We start from the raw sequence: 21,343 nt of genomic DNA on the forward strand, positions 1-21,343 counted from the left end.
AAAGAAAGACAGACAGACAGGTGTGGTGGCAGGCACCTCTAGGCCCAGCTACTCAGGAGACTAAGGCAGAAAGATCCTTAGAGCCCAATAGTTTGGGGCTGCAGTGAGCTACAATCATGCTTACCACTCCAGCCTGAGTGAGAGACCAAGATCGTGTCTATAAATGAAAAAACAAAAAAGGAATCCCTTCCCTTATCTCCCCTCCAGCTTCCCACAGCAAATGTAAGTCTCTGTTCAGTACTTCAAGACTAAGAGGGAGTACACTGGGTCAAATTCTTTGTTGTAGCCCAGAGCTCTACACCAGGCTGGATCAGATAATCAGTGTCTGTGATTGATTAGGAAATGAATGGAAGGGCAGCGTAATATCACTCAAGCTTCAGCAGGCCTGGGGATCTTGCTAGAAGGCGGACCCTGCTCAGCAGGCTTGAGGTTCTGTCTGTGTCCCTAGTTCAGGTGATGCTGAGGTAGCTGGTCTCCAGACCACACTTTGAGTAGCAAAGTTTTCAAGCCCTTAGAACATTCCATACTGGGAGGCAATGGTCATGCAATTAGTGGGTGTGCCCAGTTCCCCACCACACTCTGCCTAGAACAGACCCCTCAGTCAGTGCTGGCTGACTTGACTAGAGCAAGGAGCAGTTGTCTCACTGATTTGTCTTTAGCTGGACCAAAGGCCACCCTCACCTGGTGCCAGAAATGCGATCATTAGCACCCCAAAACCCTGGCTTGAAGCTATGCTGTTCATACTGGGTTCTATATCTCAGGTGGAAATAGTTATGGCAGGTTGGTGAATGGGGGGTAGGGGTTACCCCAAACCCCTAAAATATTTGTCACACCTGCCAGTAGCATTAGATTCACTCTGAGTTTTGCAGGGGAAATAGTAAGTAATTTAATTTGCAAACAATTGAAAGCATTTTTTATATTGCAACAAGTGTGCATGCATTCTTAAGTAGGATATGACTGTATAAAATTTCAAAGACAAAAAAGAGCCCAAAGATACGTCTAGGGCAACTGAGAGCCCAGGGTGAGGCTCACCGTCTAGGACCCTGCTCACTCCCTCTGCCTTAGGGCTTTGGCAGGGAGAAACCTGGGAAGCCCTCTCCAAAGGCTTTGTGCCTGTGGTGGGCAGAGTGGTGGCCCCAAAGATGTCTATTTCCCAGTCCCCCAATCCTGACTATGTTACATGACATGGCAAAGGCACTTTGCAGATGTGATGAAGGTTTGGACCTTGAGACGGGGAGATTATCCCAGATGGTTCAGCCTAATCATATGAATCCTTAGAAGCAGAGGACTTTTCCGGGCTTTGGTCAGAGCAAGGTATCAAAATGGATGAAGGGTCAGAAAGATGCTCTGCTACTGGCTTTGAAGATGGAGGGAGAGTGACAAGCCAAGGAATGCATGAGCTCTCTAGAAACCTCCTAGAAAGAGGGGGTGGGGGCTTCCCCCGAGAGCCTCCAGAAAAGAATGCAGCCCTGCCAACACCTTGATTTTAGCTCAGCAAGACCCATGTCAGACTTCTAACCTACAAAACTGTAAGATAATAAATTTGTGTTATTTTAAGCCACTGTGCGTTCATGGTAGTTTGTTATGGCCACAATAGGAAGCTAATACACTGCCTATTAAAACATCACACAGCAGTCATTCACACCTTAGTGCTGATCAGTTTCCTTCCTGAGGACAGAGCTTTATGGAAAGTTTGGAGCTCAATCTCCCAGGTCCTGAGGAGAAGAAAGGAAGTCAGGACAAGGTGAGGAAAAGATCCAGAAAGGAGAGACTGGGACATCTGCCTCACCAGGTTGGCTGGAGTAGATCTTGACCTTGGAGCACAGACTCTGGGGGTCGTTTGGGTATGAGGAGACACCAGCAGAGGCAACAGAGCAGAGACTACTGCAACAGGCAAGTGACTATGCTGCTTTGAATCTGGGTCTAGGGAAGCCATCAGATTCTGGACACAATTAATTGCAGAGGTGACAGGAGTTACTAACAAACTAAGGCCAAGCATGGTAGCTCATGCCTATAATGCCAGCACTTGGGGAGGCTGAGGTGGGAGGATCACTTGAGGGCAGGACTTTGAGACTAGCCTGAGCAAGACCCTGGCTCTAAAAAAGTTTTTAAAAATTAGCGGGGTATGGGGGCACACACCTGTAGTCCCAGCTACCTGGGAGGCTGAAGATGGAGGATCACTTGAGCCCAGAGTTAGATGCTGCGGTGATCTATGATCCCACCACTGCACTCTAGGTGACAGAGAAGTCTCTATCTCTAAAAAAGCAAAGCAAATTAAATGTGGGAGGTACAAGACAGAGGGCAATCAAGGCTGGAGTCGCCCCCTCTTATTATCATGAGGAAAGACTAGAAGGTTGGGAAAGAGGGAGGGGTGTGTGGAGTCCACATGTGGACATGCTGAGTTGGAGGGGCCGTGAGACAGCCAATAGAGACATCACATAGCAGGCAGCTGGATGAACAAGGCTGGAGTTCATGGCCAGAGTCCAGGCTGGAAAAATAAACCTGGGGATTGTCATTATAGAGACTGCAGTTACAACAAAGACTCCACTTCCTGGGGGAGATAACATAGGGAGGGAGTGTGGCTGCAGGACAAGGGCACCACGGCCTGAGCCATAGGGGCCTCTAGGACTTACAGGGTGAAGCCATGAGGAGACAGCAAAGGAGGCTGAGAAAGTGTGGCCAGTAAAGCTGGAGTGTGGCGGCTGAATGAATGGCAAGTGAAGAAAGCTTTCCACGAAGGAGGGAGGTCACCTGTGTCAACTGCCGCTGAAGGGTAAGGACAACGAGGACTGAGACTCCATCACTGATCTAGAGACTTGGAAGTCATCGGTGATCTTAATGAGAAACTTGGAAGTCACTGGTGATCTTAATGAGACCTGATCAGTGGCAAAATGGGGAAGAAATTCCGTTTAGAGTGAGTTGAAAAGAGAAAAAGAGGTGAGAGGTGCAGAGACAGACAATGCAGATGGCTCCTTTGTGGACTTTTGACGTAGAAGAATAAGAAAGGGTCTCGTGGAGCTGGCAGCCTGACAGCAAGTTCTCTTGCTGACAGGAAAGGTGGAGGAGGAAGAGCTGAGATGATCGCGTGGGAAGGCAGGAGGACCTTGCTGGAGGTGTGTCTTCGAGGAGGTAAACAGTAACAGTGCATGAGTGGAGGGGTTGGCCTTAGGGTGCACAGGTGCTTCCTTCATGGTAGAATGCCAGGTATGTGGGTCCGGGAGGTAGAGAAAGGTGGCTGACCCACGAGGGGAAGTTCATAGACCTCCTTCTGATGGTGTCTAATACTCAGTAGCCTGAAGGCAGGTCAGCTGAGGATAAAGTTGTGGAAGGCGTGCTGACAGCCAGAGGACAGAGGAGGTGTGAAGTCATATGCAGGACAGTGGGGGAGTCATCCAGGACTCCAGAGGTGAGGCAAAATCCACGGCCACCACTGGGATCCCCTGGGGATCAGGGGTCAGGAATCTAACACATGACAAATCAGCTTGGTCGTGTGAACTTTTCCAGCTCTGTTCTGCTTAAGGGTGCAGGTGGGGAGGAGATGGAGAGTTGGGTTTCACTGAGGTTGGAATTCTCACTAAGCAAGCAAGTGAGCGTGTTTGAAGGGAAGTGGTCACACTGAGGAGCCCTGGAATCTATGCTGAGATGGAGGGACATGATGGCGTGATGGAAGATGGGAGAGACATGGCCACAGGGCGGGAAGAGTCGATTGGATCAGTAGGATGTAGGTTCTAGGGGGTTATTGAAATTGCACAGTGGAGAACTGGAAAGTGAGGCAGTAGTAATGAAGGAGGCAATGAAGGAGTCGGGGTCTTGAGATGAAAACCAGGGAGGCAGCAGGTAATTACGGAGGGTGACATGGGAGGAGTAGCCTGGAGAGTGAGGGCAAGGTGACTAGAGAAGAGGAGGTCAAACTAAGGAGCAGGAGGAGCCTCCACGTGCATACTGTTCATTCATTCAACAAATGTTTGTTTTGGTTTTTTTAAGAGACAGAGTCTCACTTTGTTGCCCTGGGTAGAGTGCTGTAGCATCACAGCTCACAGCAATCTCCAGCTCTTGGGCTTAGGTGATTCTCTTGCCTCAGCCTCCCAAATAGCTGAGACTGCAGGCACCCGCCACAATGCCTGGCTAGTTTTTATTGTTGTTGTTGTAATTGTCATAGTTGTTTAGCAGGCCTGGGCTGGGTTTGAACTTGCCAGCCCTGGTGTATGTGGCTGGCACCCTAACCACTGAGCTACAGGTGCTGAGCCCAACAAATACTTTTTGAGCACATCTATGTGCCAGGCACTGGGAACCCATCAGCGTATGTTGTATTCCCCAAGAATTACAAAAGTGATTGTGGAAAAAGTGGCAGTGAGCCAGGTCTTATTTGCCGGCTCTTACCTGAAGCACAGAGAGGGCAAGCGACTTCTTCAAGGTCACAAGGGGAGATGATAGAATTAGAATTAAAAGGAAGGTCTTTTTCCTCCCAGACTAGGGCCTTCAGTGGACAAAATCTGAGCTCTTTGAACATGACAGCTCCAAGAGGATCATGAGACCCTTTGTGTACAATTAATATGGAAGCAAATAGCCAGGGAAAAGGACAGGCAAAGTGCCCTGGGAGCTGCAAAAAAACAAGGAAGTGCCCAAGGTCCTGCAGAGATGTAGAAGCCTATAGGTAGAGCAGAATTGCAGGATAGTTAGTCTCCAGAAAGCACTGTGGTCTTTCTTATCCCCAGACTTTGCACATGCTGTTCCCTCTGTCTAAACACTCTTCCAGACCTTCACCAGAGTAACTCACACTATAGGACTGAGCTTTCCATTACTTCCTCCAGGAAGTCTTCTCTGACCACTCCTGCACCATGTCTAGGCCAAAGGCCTTGTTTGTGCCCCTTTGGCCCCCTGTGCTTCCCTAGTATCACAATTTTTTTTTTGACGCTAGGTTGCAATAATCTATTTTAATAAACTGTTGAATTTTCTTCATTGCTAGAATATAGGTTTCCTGAGAGCAGAGAATACATCAGGGAATATTATTCCCTGATAAATCCACCATGCCAAGCCCAGGCCCCAACAAGTATTTGTTATAATGATGAGTAAACAATAAACAGGAGTGAGAACAGCTTGTGTATTGGATACTATTAATGCCCCACCCAGACCGTCTCAGTGGCATAGAACCATCCCCTAGAGGCTAGAAGTGTTGACTGTAAATGGCTCACATGTGCCCTTTCCCTAAAGAACTGCCCTGGTGAAGTAAATCTCTGGCTCCCCCTGTCCCACTCCATTCTAGAATCAGCCAGCAATTATTGACTGACAAACCCAGGATCAGCCTACAGCTAATGACTGACAGACTCAGGATCAGCCTGCAGTTAATGACTGACAGACCCAGGATCAGCCTACAGCTAATGACTGACAGACCCAGGATCAGCCTGCACTTAACAACTGACAGACCCAGGATCAGCCTGCACTTAACAACTGACAGACCCAGGCATACAGAAGGCAGCCCCCTAGACCATTAGGTGCCAACTCTGTGGGGTGATTCATGCTCTAGAGCTCCCCACCTCCTGGGGGCCTGGCCCAGCCTTGCTCAGCTCCTTTCCCTACCCTGTCCTTCTTCCTTCCCTCCCCTTATCCTTCTCCAGTAAATTACTTCCCCCAAAGACAATGTCTCAGGCATTTACCTGACGTTTACCTTGGCTGCTTCACTGAAATCTAGGTGGATGGATGGATAGAAGGAAGGATGAATGGATACCTTGAGCCCAGGAATGGAGGACCCAGAGGAGGAGGTGTTTTTGACTTTTCCCCAAGTCCATCATTGGAAAGATGAAGAAACTGAGGCCCAGAGAGGCTTGGCCTGGGACCCAGGCCTCCAACACTGTCCCCCACTCTCCCACCAGCATGATTTGGGACCCTCCAGCTCCCCCCACCTTCCCCCTTAATCCCCAGAACCTGGCAGGCATGCTATCCTGGAGTGGAAAACCTTGACACTCAGAGCCCCAGTTCTGGGCTCAGGCCCTGGGGGCTCCTCGTCCGGGGTGGGGCCTCCTTCTGGGGGGCCTGTAGAAGCTTCTGGGAAATGCGCCTTTTCCCCAGTCAGTGGGGCTGAGTCAGCGGCTGGGCCAGATGATGTTTTGGTCTGAGTTGTTCCAGCTGGGGGAAGCAGCAACAAAGGAAAGGATGTTAAGCAGAAGATGGATTTTCTAAGGGGAAAATATTTCCTCTTTCTCTTTCTGACTAACTATAAGAAGAGATTACAACTGCTGATCTTCTTAGGCACTATGCTAAACTCCTTAATTCTCTTTGAATCCTCAGAATAACTCTGTGAAGAGGTTATTCCCTATCCATTGCATAGATAGGGAGACTTGGAGAGTACTTGGCCAAGGTCATACAGTCAGTGTGTGGTGAAGAGGGGGTGTGAACTCAGGCAGTATAACACAGTCACAAAGCCTTGCTCAATGCCAGACCCATGAGGCTTTGAGCCCCTTAACATGCTATACTGTAGTTTGAAACTGAGCCAACCCAGGTGAGTCTCTGTCCCAACCAGAACCACCTTGTAACCTGCTTTCCATGCAGACTGTAACCCCATTGTGCAGCTGAGCGCAGGCACCCTACCTTTACCCAAGGATCTGGCTTGGCTGGATTTAGGAGAGGAGAGTGAACACAAGACTTTCCAAGGCCCATCTTGCTGGCGTGAGGCTTTCTCTGGGGGCACAGGGGATTGCCTCTGCCCTTTCAAGAATGAGAACTTGAGCCCAGGAATGGGGGACCCAGAGGAGGAGGTGTTTTGACCAGGGTGGGTCATGGGTTTGGGAAGTCTCCTGCTTCCCTGTTTGGTCTTCTCCATCTTTGTTTCAGAGACTGGAGCCACAGGAGAAGCTGGGCACAGGCTGGGAGAGGAAGCTTGTCTTGGCCCAGGCCTGGGCTGGACCACATTCTCTGGGTTTCCCAGAAGTCCCTGTGTTTTGGCGGCAGCTGGCTCTTCTGAGACACCTGCCTTGAGTCCAGAGGCACAGTCCAGGAGGTCCTCAAGGACATTGACGTAAGGGCCTTGGGGCTGCCATTCTGAGTGGTGGGTGGGTGTTGCTTTATGGTTGACATTTCTCCCCAAGCCCCAAATGCAGAGCTCTTCCTCTGAGCTTGCTGGCTTCACTGAAGCCCATTTTTCTGAGGAAAGGCCCTCACTGGCCTCTGACAGAGGCAGCATTTTTTGAGAGAAAAGAATGTCCCTAATTCCAGATATTTCCTCCAGTGCCCCAAGAGTGTACCCGCTGGAAGTCTCCACCTTCCTACTGGGACAGTGTCCTCTGCTTTCTTGGGAGAAGTCCAGAAGAGCCACATAGTCCCCCTCTAAGTCCTGGCTGACCATATTGTCCATCCTGAAGGCCACCTCCTCAGGCCTGGCTTGCTCCACCTTAATGAGGCCTGGATACTTGTTCCCATAGGTCCTGTCCTTACCCTCAGCCAAACTCTGGGCAAGAAACATCTGGTTGTCTGGGCATCTGGCCTGGTGCAGCTCTTGAGAGCTGTTCAAATCTAATCCCTCTAATTGAAGGGACCCCCAGGGAGGGGAAGGGACATTCACTGCTCGGGGTCTGTCATTCACAAACTCTGGGCTGCTTATCTTGGTCCAAGGCAAAGAGGCGACCCCATTTTCTGAAGCTACTAAGCAGTTGTGTAGAGAACTTCCCTCAAAGTCGCTGTTGATGCCATCCAACCATTCTTGGGTGAAAAGTATAGAGTAGGATGATTCAGGAACAGGTTTCTTGTCCACTGTGCAGAGGTCCAAGGAGAGGCATTTGATCATGATGCAGACAGACTGCTCTTCCTGGGGCTCAACTTGGAGGTAAAAGTCACCCTGGCGCAATAAAAGGGGATTGAGGGGTGCCAAGTGGACCACAACCTCATCCCGCAGACAGAGAGGCCAGCCCTCATGTAAGAAGAGGCAATGTGAGTAGGGGGCCTGTGGAGAGAAGGGGGTGGTATCAGAGACTCTGGCCCAGGTGACTACATTTTTGGATCTTCTTCCTTCCTCTCCCAGATGGAATATTGAACAGGTCAGGGACTAGGGTGAGGAAGTATGTGAGAGGCTCTCACTCTTGGAGTGGTGCAAAGATTGCCTCTCTTGCCTCACCTTAGTCCTAGCCCTGACCTTGAAAGTATTTTCTGGCCTACTGGCCTGAGGGAGAAAGCTCAGAATGCCAGGCACTAGTTAGCAAGCCCCTTTCCCATGAAGAGCTCTTGCTTTCTTCTCCCCATCTATCCAAAATTCCACCAACCCCAGCTCAAGACTTAGCTCTCTATTTTAAAGTCAAGGAGACCTGAGTTTGGACAAAGGTTTACATCACTAATTTGTGCAAATTACTTAACACTTGGGTCTCAATTTTCCTGTCTGTCAATAGGAATAACAATATGTGTCAGCATTACTGGATTGGTATGAGGATTAAGTGAGATTATACAGATGCTCCTCAATGGAATGACATTACAGCCGGATAAACCCATGGTGAGTTGAAAATATCCTAAGTTGAACTGCATTTAATGCACTTAACCTATAGAACAGCATACCTTACTTAGCCTAGCCCACCTTAAATGTGGTCTGACCACTTACATTAGTCTAAAGTTGGGCAAAATCATCTAACATAAAGCCTATTTTATAATAAGGTGTGTTCCATGCAATTTATCAAACACTGTACTGAAAGTGAAAGGCAGAATGGCTGTATGAGTACTTGATGTATAGTTTCCACTGAATGTGTAATGCTCTCACACAATCATAAAGTCAAAAAACTGTAAGTTGAACCATTGTCATTTGAGGACTGTCTGTACATATGTATACATAAACATGCTTGGTATGCAATAGGTAGATGTTTAATAAATATGAATTCTCTCTCCCTTCAACAATAACAAAAATTGTGGGGATTTTCACTTTTAAAAAAAGTAATGTAGGGCGGTGCCTGTGGCTCAAGGAGTAGGGCGCCGACCCCATATACTGGAGATGGCGGGTTCAAACCCAGCCCCAGCCAAAAAACTGCAACAACAACAACAACAAAAGTAATTTACTGCTTTTATACCATTCACCAATTTTTAAGTAGAGGGGATACAGGGTGCATTAGAAATAATGTTGAATGAGAAGTCAGGAAATTTGACCCTGCCACTAATTTACTAGATGACCTTTTATTTTTTCCTTACCAAAAGTCATTTTGGGCCCGAATTTTATTATTTATTTCTTTGTTTCCTATTAGTGGGTAACAACACAGCAGGTAAAGGTAAAGCAAGAGTTTAATTTTTTTTTTTTTTTAAGAGAAGATGCCAGCATTTCCCTGCATACATAGGCATAGCAAGTCATTCTAGAATGGGCCTTAACCCTCTCATTTGAGCCTCTCCACTGGGCTGTGCAGGACTAGAGTCCAACAGTGACACCATATGGCAGCAGCAGAAACAGCAGGTACACTGGGCCAACCATAGGGCTTCTCTACCCAGCTTTTGGAAAGGAGTCTGGGTCCTGATTGGGTAGATTGAATAAATCATAGTCAATCTTATATAATTTGAATGTGTGAGTGGGAGGCCTCCAGAGAGTGATGCTGAACTTCCCACGAAATAAACAAGTGTTTCCTGAAATTGTTAATTAAGGAAATAGTGAGAACTGACCTTATTTGTACTCCATATTGATGAACCCATTCCTATCAGTTATATTGTAGATTGTGCTGCCTTGGGAAAGCCTTGTATCTGTAAGCCTTCGTGAGCCTGTGAGTTCTACCACCCCCTTCACTCAGACTGCTGTGGTTTACAACATGCTTTCTCCCTCACCTTCTCAATGAATGAGAAAAAACAGCCAGCAAAGCACCATTGAGATGACAGCTATGATCATCTCATTTGCCTTTTCCTGGTAACTCAGTGGAGCAAACAGCTCAGGTATGATTATTCCAACTTTACAGATGAGAAAACTGGAACTCGGAAAAGTGAATTATTTGGCTCATAATCATATCACTGATAAGTGGCAAAAGCGGGACTTGTACTTAGGGCTTCACACTTGAAATCAGCTGTGCCTGTTTCCAAGCCTCTCTAGACTTCATCTGAAGGTGACAGTAGGTGGTGGCAGCTAGAGAAGCAGACTTTGTGGATACCACATTTTCATTTCAAAGGAAGAAACAAGGAAATGAGATCCAACAGGTACTAGGCACTTACGAAGTGCCAGGTTGTGCTCAGCTGTGTGCACCATTTCAGTGCATTAGGTGCTATGTTATCAACTTTCCCATTTGACACATAAGGAAACTGAAACTCAGAGGTGACGTGGATCTCCCAAGTTCATAGTGATGAGCCTGCATTTGAACCTGAGGCACTTGACCCCAGAGGACCTACTGCTAACCCCACATCAGTCTTTCCTGATCTGGAGTGACACAAATTTGCCTATGATTACAATTAAATTAAATTCACCTATAGTTAAAATAGAGATGTGGAAAGGTTGTGAGCTGATCACTAGGAAAAATGAGGAAGGGGGCAGTGCAAATGTGGTTTTAATGGCCAAATAAAGGAACTGGGCAATGGTGACTTGCCAGGGAGAAGAAATAAGGATGGAGAAGAATCTCCATGAAATAATGTCAACCTGGATATGTGGAAGTTGGGTGCAAATATTTCCATAAGAAGCTCCCTTCTACAATACCAACTTCTGTGTCTTGAGCTATTTCTATAAGCCCAGCAAGTTCAATGGATGATCTCACCTTCCTTCCACTTCCAACCACCTCCAATTCTGGTTCCTAAACTTGAACTTTTAGCTGCCACATTCGATTTCCTTCTACCACTGAAATGACACACATAGTCCCCACCATTACTTTTTGTCCCTGATGAGCTATGTGCCTGACAGGTGTATCCTGAGCAAATCAAGAAAGGTTGACGGGACCTAAGAACCTCTTTGTGATTCTTAAGGCTGGGGTGGTGGGGCTTTAAAGTAAAATAGAGTGTGAAACAGTTAGCAAACCCATGAAGAGTATGAGCAAGTTTCTCCAGTGGGCATTCTAGGGTCTGGTCTCTTCAGGTTTCTCCTCATCCTTTCCTTAAAACAACTGTTCTTCCCTCTGACCACAGAGATAGACACATGACTCAACACTGGCCAATCACGATACCTCATTCCTCTGGCCACAGTGATTGGTCTGGGAACAGACATATGACCCAAATCTGGCCAATCGGGATTCTTCCTTTATATTTTTCTATCTGTAGCTGGGGAAGGGCTCATTTTCCTCTCCAGGGTAGGAGATAATCATAGAGCTTCCCAGGGCTCCAGCCTTTGGGGGAACAATTAGCCTACAAGAATGATGCTGACAAGCAGAGAGGCAGAGACAATAAATAGAAAAAGTCTTTGAGGGGTTTGATCAGTAATCATCTTAGTCTGAGGCCTGATCCACCCTGCCCTAGTCTGTGTAAGGATTTTGTCTTTTGCAGCCATGAGCCCTGCCTAAAACATTTTTCTCTCCATATTGCCTCAGGAGAAGCCTTCTGGAGATCTGAAGTGAAGGGGTTAGCAGAGAAAAAAGCAAGATTCCTGATACTTCAGGGCCTCCAGGAAAGTTCTGGGGTATCTTCTACTATTTCCATTGAAGCTACCTTACTTCAAGGCAAGCTGGCAATGTCAGTGGTGCTAGCCTCAGTGCAGACTCTCTGGGGGCTGGAAACACCCAAGAATGCCACTAATTCAACCCTGCTAGTGAAAATGAAAATGTAATTAACTGTTAGATGGCAGAGGGTAAAGGGCCAAGTGGCCCTCTTGCTCCATTTGGGGTGGGGTGGGGGGACTCATGTCTACCTTTGAGAAAACAATGATACTTGGAAAACCACCCACACCCCAGCTCTTCCTGGGAGATAAGACACACATCAGCCCACCTCCTTGGCTGTTCCCCTCCAAACCTGTGACTTTTGGGAGAGCTTGTCCCCTGATCCCATCTCTCTCCCAACTTACACAGGCTGCTTCACGCACTTGTTCACACAGGCGCTTGGCAGGGATCAGGAAATCCAGAAGGAAGTTCAGCCCATCCCCCTGGAAGTTGGAATCCAGAAGACGGAACACCTGACCCAGGACAGTGGGTGCTGTGGCCTCAAAAGGAGGGTAAAGGCCCGCCAGGGCATGCTGGATGGCCGTGTCCAAGGATGGGGGGTCCTGCAGGGGACAGAAGGATAGAATGAAAAGTAACAATATCCATAATAATGAGGATAGTGGCTAATACCCATGACTGTCCAGGCCCTATATGACTAAGACCCCTGCTAACTCTCTGATCTCCTCTCCTACCCTGTCCTCTTACTTGTTCTTCCCAGCCACACTGGCCTTCTTTCCTACCCCTCAAACACACCAGGCACAATCTCACCTCAGAGCCTTTGCACTAGCTGATCCTTCTGCCTAGAATATTCTTCCTCAGGACAGCCTCATTCCCTCATCTCCTGCAGGGCTTTGCTCACATGTCATCTGCTGGTCCAGTGAAGAATGGAGGATTGGAGGGGGGCATTCAGGTCAGGGTCAAAGGGAAAGAGGAGGTTGGCATCACCCAAATCCCACTACCTGGCTGACCTGCAAACTGCATCAGGGAGCTGTGCCCCCAGCAAAGCCTACATCAGACATCCACAGTCCACATGCAGGCTGAGTGACAGTGACTGCTGTTTTATAACATTGAGTTTGGGGTGATTTGTTACACAGCAACAACTAACTGATACAAGTCCAGACAGCCTCCTCATATACCCAGCTGCCTCTTGGGGCCTCCTTCTAGATATCTTTCAGGCACTGGCCATCAATCCCAACCCATCAACTTCCCATATCTGTTCCTCCCGCTGTGCCTACCTCAGTAATGGCCCCACCACCCAGTCAGGCTCCTGGGCCAGAAATTAATCTGCTCAGTACACTGCCCTGACACGCAAATGTCCCTGCCTCTGACATACAAATGTCCCTCAGCAGGTCCTAGTCCAACAGCTCACCAACCATGTGCTCTGCCTTGTGCCTGTCCTCACCCTGATCCAGGCCTCCACCACCTCTGCCCTGGGAATCAGCTCCTCTGTGGCCAGCTACTTCCCCACCAGGACCTCAGAGAGACCTATCTCACATACAGACTGGACTTCATCTGTCTCCTGCTCAAGGTCCCTCCAGGGCTCCCAATGCCTCAGGGAGCACCAGCCTCCAGGTGGTGTCCAGTCCCTTGTGCTCTGGCCACTGCTGCAGCCTCACTGCCCCTCTCTGTGCTGCAGCCACAGTGGCACATACCTTCTCCTGCTCACCCCCAGGCCTCTGCGCATGCTGTTCCTTCTTCCTGGAATGCCTTCCATTTCTATTCCCTCTCCACCTGGCCAACTCCTCATTCTTAAGGACTCAGGTCAGCTCTCACCTCTGACCTCCCACTGCCCCCACCCAGCAGTCTTAGGTGTCCCCTATCATAGCAGTTTCCACATTGATGACTATCTCCCTCAGGGGAATCCGCACTCCCTAAGGGCAGCTGTAGTAGGCAGAACAGCCCCTAAAGGTACCTCATCTCTGGAACCTTTGGACATGTTACCTCACCAGCAAAGAGGAATTAAGGTTGCAGGTGGAATTAAGATTGCTAATCAGCTGGCCATAAAACATGGAGGTTATCCTGGATGATACAGACGGGCCCAGTGTCATCCCAAAGTAGCAGCAGATGCAGCAGAGGACAGAGTCAGAGGAAGTGTGACTCTGGAAGCAGGATCAGAGAGATGCAGTGTTGCTGGCTCTAGATGCGAAGGAAGAGCCAAGGAATGAGGGTGTCTTTTAGAAGCCAGCAAAGGCAAGTGACGGATTCTCTCCTAGAGCCTCTAAAAAAAGAATGTAGCTCTATCTGACCTGTGTTAGACAGCTGATACACTTATATTACCTGAAAAATAAGAAATTTGTGTTGCTTTAAACTACTAAGTTTGTGATCATTTGTTACAGCAGCAATGGGAAACAAATACAGCAGACAACAGCTTCTCTTCCTCCCTGGGTCCTCAGCACCTGGCCCAGGACCTAGCACAAAATAAGTACTCAATATATTTTGTCCAAGAATGAACAAAATATCCCTCTCTGGACTCTAATTTTTCCTTCTGTCAAATAGGCAGGTTGGATAAGGCCGGAAGTTTTTAACCAGATCCTTCTAACAAGGACCCTTGGGCTATAAGCCTGAAGGAAGGACCCATCGGGTTGCCCCAGACTGGCTGCAAGCTCTGAATACACTTGTTGCTGAGGGATACAAAGGGAGATGAGAATAAATAAGAACTCAACACAAAGGGAGCTTATTGAGGAGGGAAAAATTTGACAAAAGATAGGGAAAGAAAACAAGGACTTTGAGGAGGAGGGAGATGGCATTCCTCAATCCTAGCAAGATTCCAGTGCTGGGAGGCTGTAGAACAAGGCTCACTCCCACCGTGGCCCATACAGAGCTGGGCACAGGGTAGGCCGCCATCACTATTTGTAGAATGAATGAATGAATGAATGAATGTCTATAGCCTCACTCTGAAGGAAAGAGGGTTCTGGCACTGGGGTGTCCGTGAGCCCAGAGGGAGTGATGTACTAACAAGTGTTTGAATCAGAAAGTGCACACACCCAGGAGGGGCTGTTCTCAGAGTGAGGTGGGGGAGGGGTCTTCAGCTTGGCAGAACAGGGAAAGGCTCATCTAGCCTATGGTCCTCTTCAATCCCCCCCAGCTCCCACCAGTCAAGGTCAAACTCCATCATTCCCCACCCCATGCAATCCTGGGGACAGTAGTGGGACAGTGACACATTTGACACTGGTGAATACACACATGCTCAAGTCGATTAGGTCAGCACCCGTCCCCTGCCAGGTGCCCTGCCCACTTCCTCTCGCCTCTCCTGGAACAGGGACGCATCTGGCTTCCTCCTCACTGCTCAGCCTTCAGTATGGCCCTTGTCCCTCTCGGCCTCTTTCCTGGTGCGCAGATCAAGCTGGGCTAAGCTCATTTAGTTTTGTTTTTGGACATTGAATCATCCACCCTCACTTTCACAATGTCTGGTATCTCTGCATACCATTTATACTCTGAGCACTTACTATTTTTCTTCAACTGCACTCATTTTTTAAAAACCTTGCATCTTTGTGTTTTGAAATGAGACTCTATACATCATAATGGCTGTGAGAGTGAGGCCAGACTACCCAGGTTCAAATTCAAGCTCCGTCTCTTACTAGTTGTGTGACCTGGCAAGTTGTTTAACTTTCTGTGCCTCAGTTTCCTGATCTGTAAAATGGAGATTGTAGTTGACTGAGATGGCATGAGATAATGCATGTAAATAATCTGTACAGGACCAGCATTGAGTAGGTGCTAGCACTTAGTAAGAGCCATTTACTGAGCACTTATGTAAGAGCACTTAGAGTAAGAGCACTTATGATCACTGCTATTTTTGTGGTGATAATATACTTATTACAATTCATACATCACCCTGTAAGGGGAAAAATCAGTGTAAACTTGGCAGAAATAGAATATAACTTCAAAAATGATGCACAGGGTGATTTTTATATTATTTTATTTATAAGATATGTTATATCTTATATTACATATTATAATATATTTTATATTATTTATTTACAATAAGTAAATTTATTATTTATGTTTGTGATTATAACTATAAATTATGTAGTTTATATTAATATAAATAATGTGATATATGAATATGTAGTATAGATTTATTATATAAAATATATTTTATTTTACTGTTTTGTATTTTACAAAAATAAACTACCTTTTTTGTTTTTGAGACAGAGCCTCAAGCTTTTGCCCCGGGTAGAGTGCTGTGGCATCACAGCTCACAGCAACCTCCATCCCCTGGACTTGAGCGATTCTCTTGCCTCAGCCTCCAAGTAGCTGGGACTACAAGCACCCGCCACAATGCCCAGCTATTTTTTGTTTGTTTTTTGTCATTATTGTTTGGCAAGCCCAGGGGAGATTTGAACCTGTCAGCTCTGGTGTATGTGGCTGGAGCCTTAGCTACTTGAGCTATAGGTACCAAGCCAAATAACTACTTTTTAAAAGAAAAATAAACAAAAACCAAGTAGTGCCATTAAATTCTGGGGACATCTGGTCACCTCCTGGAGGCTTGGGAGGTCTTCTCTCTTTCTTTCTCCCAAATCAAGACAGCCATGCATTATTAAAAAGATGTTAAAGACATCTTAACATCAGAGGAAGGCGTGGGTCCACAGAAGATCAGAGAATTCAAATGAGACTGACTCTCTTAGCACGTGGTTCGGTGTCATTTAGCTCCAGTCTGTGACATAGCTGTGTTCTAATTATGGTCTGCATCCCAGTCTCTAGAAGACAATGTTAAACTATCTCAGCCTTGGCATGCCTCAGTTTCCCCATTTCCACATAAATGGGGGTCTAGTTCCTATGCTGCCTAGCTGAGATGCTTGTCCTGGAAATACAAGGAAATGAGGGAGGTGGAGGGTCTTGGGAGAAGTAAAAGGTGTTAGTGCAGTGTTAATGTTCTTGTTATTTACTTTTACTCATCCATCAGATAAAGCTCAAGTCCCAGCCTCTTCCCAGGCCCCCAGAGGGCCTGAAGAAGTTGCGTCCTCACACTTGGCCGATCTCTGTCTTCTATGTCACCTGTAAGGCTCTTGAAGGCATTTGGATCTCTGGCTTCTGGTTTAGACCCTTCCTGTGAGGCAGGAAGATGGATGAGACAGATCTTTTTAAACTTCCTTATCAGGGTGGCGCCTGTGGCTCAGTGAGTAGGGCGCCGGCCCCATATACAGAGGGTGGTGGGTTCTAACCTGGCCCTAGCCAAACTGCAACAACAACCACAAAAAATAGCTAGGTGTCGTGGCGAGCACCTGTAGTCCCAGCTACCTGGGAGGCTGAGGCAAGAGAACCGCCTAAGCCCAAGAGCTGGAGGTTGCTGTGAGCTGTGATGCCACAGCACTCTACTGAGGGCGACAAAATGAGACTCTGTCTCTAAAATAAATAAATAAATGAACTTCCTTATCAGCTGAGGATTAACTGAACCCATTCAGAAACCACATCCAAGCTCCAAACCTTCCTGAAACTAATCATACTTTGAATTCTAGAATGGAAGATCCCCTGCAGATAGATATGGCTGATACTTTCCTTTTACAGATGGAGAAACTAAGGCCAAGGTCACCCAATGAGTCAGGGGCAGAATCTCCCCGTCCCTAGGCATTTCCCCCACAGAACAGAGCAAGGGTTCAAGGCAACCCTAGGACTCCATCCCTCAGCCCAGCTTCTCTTAATACTTTCTCTTCCCAAGCAAGGAAGCAGCTGATGCTAAGTGATATTAAAATCTTTGCCTGTTGGAGTCAACGGGTAAATCTGGACTTTTATGAAAAGTTCAGTCCACATCTCAGAAGATCCAGCTAACATCTGGTGAGACCATTTAAAAAGGGGACCGGCTTTAAAAACACACACAATCACACTTCTGTTTTTTTTCCTCCTGATTATAAAAGCTATCCAAGCAGGTTGCAGAATGTTTGGAAAATCCACCAAACTAAAAAGAAAGTTTAAAAGCTTTTTCTAGACATATGTATGTTTTTATACATACTATAGATTATACTGTATGACATTTTTTCTTTAAAAACAGTCAGAAGAGGCTTTACTCCAAGGGTTGGCTGGAAGAGAGCCTCTTTCTGGGAGAGGGGAGAACTTTTTGTCTGTTCATCTGGGCAAGTGGTTACAGGTATACTTAGTGCGTATATGGGTAAAAAGGCACCAACCTGTATTCTTTACGCTTGCTTATTTTACTTAATAAGAATAATACTTAAGATTATAGTAATAGCAGTGGCTTATAGCAAAGACATTGAAATAGAAGTAAAGGAATATCATTACTCCCCTGCTCAGATAAAACTACTATGAATAGAGAGTTTTCTATGATCTTGGGGATCATACAAGGCTCCCCATGTCAATCCAGAAGGTCATGAGCATTGCATAGGGGTCAGTGGTGTGGCCTGGTTCTGCCTGTCCGCTTGGTGGGCTCCTCTGGCCCTGGGTTGCAGGGAGAGGGGGCTTAGGCTCGCCTCCCTTTCTTCTTTCCCAGCCTCACACCCTCTGTCTCCTGCCTTGGCTCTCGCAGAGGAATAGTTAAAGGCCCAGCTGGCTGTGCTCACTGGGAAGGAATGGAAACATGTCTATTAAGTTTCATGGAAATCATTCTGAGGGGCCCTCGTCTGGTGTAGGGTTCCTGTGGACCCAGGCTGGACGGCCTGGTTGATTGAGAATAAGAGTGGCCAGCATTCCATCCTGCAGTTGCCAGGGCCCCCTTCACCGTGCACTGCTTCCCTGAATTCTTGGACAGCTATGAGTCCCTGGGGTCCAGGCCCGTAGCAGGTAATGCACTGGCCGAGAGTGCAGAGTCCTATTAACACAGAACATTCTTCCTTTTCACTGGCTGCCCCTAAATGGTAATAGTATGTGGCAAACTGAGCCAATTTATGGAAACCAAGAGTGTCCCAGTCTATGAGCCTTGCTCTGTGCGGGGTAAACAGCTTCTTAAGGCCCCACTAGAAATGGAATGATAGGCAGCTGCACGGGCCAGCCCCCAGGCTAGTGGCCCCTAGACAGGGGACAAAGCAAGGGACAGGCAAGGAGGGTGGACATGGCTGACCCAGCTGTGGGTTGCATCCTCTTTTTACTTCTCTGTGATCTTGGCCGAAATAAGCCTCAGTTTCTTTCTCATTTATTTATGCGTTTTAGAGAGAAGGTCTTGCTCTGTTGCCAAGGCTGGAGTGTGGTGGGACAATTGAACCCAGCCTCAAAGTCCTGGGCTCAAGTGATCCTCCTGGCTCGGCCTCCAAGTAGCTGGAACTACAGGCATGCACACCATGCTTGGCTAATTTTCAAAATTTTTCTTGGAGAGACAGGGTCTTGCTAGGTTGCCCACGCTGGACTTAAACTCCTGATCTCAAGAGCTCCTCCCACCTCAGCCTCCCAAAGTGCTGGGATTACAAGCCTGAGCCACTGCACCTGGCCCTCCTCAGTTTTGTTAACTGCGAAATGGCTGTTCTTACTTAGCCCCTGGCATCCTTGTGTGGGCTAAGCAAGGGTAGCTGCCTGGGTGCAGGAAGTGAATTCAGGAAGGGGGGGTGAGTGGCCCCCAATAGCCTCAGCATCAGGGGAACAATATGGAGTAGTGAGGTCTGGGGCTCACACCCCTAGCCTTCAGCATCCCCTGAGTGTTGCTTTGGCACAGCATTGTCTGATCTACTGCTTTTTTAGTAAAACCTCCCCATTTTTTAAAGGTTGGCCAAACCAAACACATCTGTGAGCCAGATACAGCCCAGCGGGGCCTCCAGTCTCAAGTACCTGGGACACTCCCCCATAAACTTCTCCAGACTACAGAGACTAAAACCAGCATTCTGTCGCTTTGGTTGCCGGGAAGTTCTTATTCACATCCAACTAAAACTTTCTTGCTTTAAGTGGCTTTTTTATTTTTGCGTAGGTGGAGGTATGAGTGAGAATTGGCTCCTTATTAAAAAAATCTTTCAGAAACTGGAAAAACAGCCCAGATGCCGTGAGCCAAGAAGAGGAGGCGTCAGAAGACCCACGCTCAAGTCGGGCTCTGTTATGTGTCATCCAAGGGACCTCCAGCAAGTCCCTTCGCTTCTCTGAGACTTAATTTTGTTTTGTTCCTTTCTTTCCCTCTCCCCTTTGCTTCTCCTACCCAAACAAGTGTAACTAGAGCTGCTTCCTCTTGAGCCAGTTTTGTGTTAGGCCTGTGATAAGCACTTTCTATGCATTATCTTATGTTATCATCCCAATAATTGTATGGGTGAGGTGCTTTAATTCCCATTTTATAAGTCAAGAAACTAAAGTCAAGATTCTACTGCTGATAGATGGCAGAACTCCAGTATGAACCAGAGCATATAACCCCCGGCTGTCCTGTATTTTCCCCAGGCTCCTGGCCACTGGGCCAAACTTTCCTTTGACCACCACTGTGGCCTTTTCAACACCCAGATCCAACAGTGACCCTCTACTACTCAATAACCATGAGTGGCTCCCTATTACTTTAGCAGCTCATTGGTCTGGTGCTGTGACCCATCAGCTGGCCTCTGGGTTACTTTTCCTACTTATTCTAAACACACTTTATGGGCCAGGCGCAGTGACTCATGCCTGTAATCCTAGCACTCTGGAAAGCCAGTGCAGGTGGATCGCTTAAGCTCAGGAGCTTGAGACCAGCCTGAGCAATAGCAAGACCCCGTCTCTACTAAAAACAGAAAAAATAGCCAGGCGTTGTAGTGGGCACCCGTAGTCCCAGCTACGCAGGAGGCTGAGGCAAAAGAATCTCTTGAGCCCAAGAGTTTGAGGTTACTGTGAGCTATGACGCCACAGCACTCTACCCAGGGTGACAAAGTGAGATTCTCTCTCAAAATAAATAAGTAGATAAATAAACAAATAAACAAACATGCTTTATGCTCTAGCTCAGGGCTTCTCCATTCACAAGGTGCTCTTGCCAGGTTCACATATCCCAATGTGTTTATTTGCTTAATATTTATCATTCATTATGACTTACTCAACATTTATCTTTTTGTCATTCTTTTTCAACTTAAATTTACTTTTTATTATAATGTATTTGTGCTATTTTAATCACTTCCTAACACTCCTTAAGATGAGAAGCACTGTCTGACACACATCTCTGTGCTCTGCTCCCATTGCACCCCTTCTGGGATGGCACGAGCTCCTACCCATCCCTCAGAGCCCTTCAAGCCCTACCTCTCTTCTCTTTAGATATTCAGGACACATGCTTCCAGTCATAGGGATGGACTTGACCATCCATGGGACAGCTGAGAACTCTCAGTGAATGGACTTGGATTCCCTATGGACTGCAAGTCCCCAAGGCAGGGACCAGAACCTACCCAGGGCCTGGCACACAGAAGAGAGCTTGGGTGGGGGACCACCATACAGTCAGTACTCAGGCAATGTTGAATGAATTGACCTGGACTCGACCAGTTTATTAGGAGGGGATCACAGGTGGCCCACAAGGATAATTTTAGGACAATTTTAGGATGACATGTATGAAACCATAGCAGGAGAATTACTCTAATTCTCTTCTACACTCAAAGCCCCAGTCTGGGGTCAGTATATCTTGAGCACCTCTCAGATACTCAGTCATTACTCCTTCTAACAAAAAGAAAATAGTCATCGGCTTTGGAATTTTTCACTGTCAACCTCATCCAGTCAGAATTTACAGATTTTGCCTTCACTGAATATATATATATATATATGTATAGTTATTTTTTATTTATGACAATAGCTACTGATTTTTCATGGTCACGACATAAAAGTTTCTATTTAAATACATTTTTAAGTGTATAAAGCAAGTTGATTTAAAGAAAAATACTGAGCAAATAATAAATAACAGATTTTATTATTTTCTTTTCTTTTTTTTTTTT

General features: G+C 47.0%; 1 protein-coding gene across 1 annotated transcript in view; it reads right to left on the reverse strand.

Annotated features, from left to right (window-relative positions):
- The window catches only part of KIAA1755 (KIAA1755 ortholog), a 46,327-nt gene that overhangs the window by 22,386 nt on the left and 2,598 nt on the right, over positions 1-21,343 (reverse strand). Inside the window, exons 2-4 of the mRNA XM_003787586.2 lie at positions 11,918-12,115; positions 6,586-7,933; positions 5,923-6,123 (exon numbers count right to left, since the gene is read on the reverse strand). Of these exons, the coding sequence (XP_003787634.2) occupies positions 5,923-6,123; positions 6,586-7,933; positions 11,918-12,115 (1,747 nt within the window). The remainder of the gene's footprint in view (positions 1-5,922; positions 6,124-6,585; positions 7,934-11,917; positions 12,116-21,343) is intronic.

The sequence above is a fragment of the Otolemur garnettii genome, unplaced genomic scaffold, assembly GCF_000181295.1.
Source record: "Otolemur garnettii isolate 467f Iridium unplaced genomic scaffold, OtoGar3 scaffold00023, whole genome shotgun sequence".
NCBI classification, from domain to species: domain Eukaryota; kingdom Metazoa; phylum Chordata; class Mammalia; order Primates; family Galagidae; genus Otolemur; species Otolemur garnettii.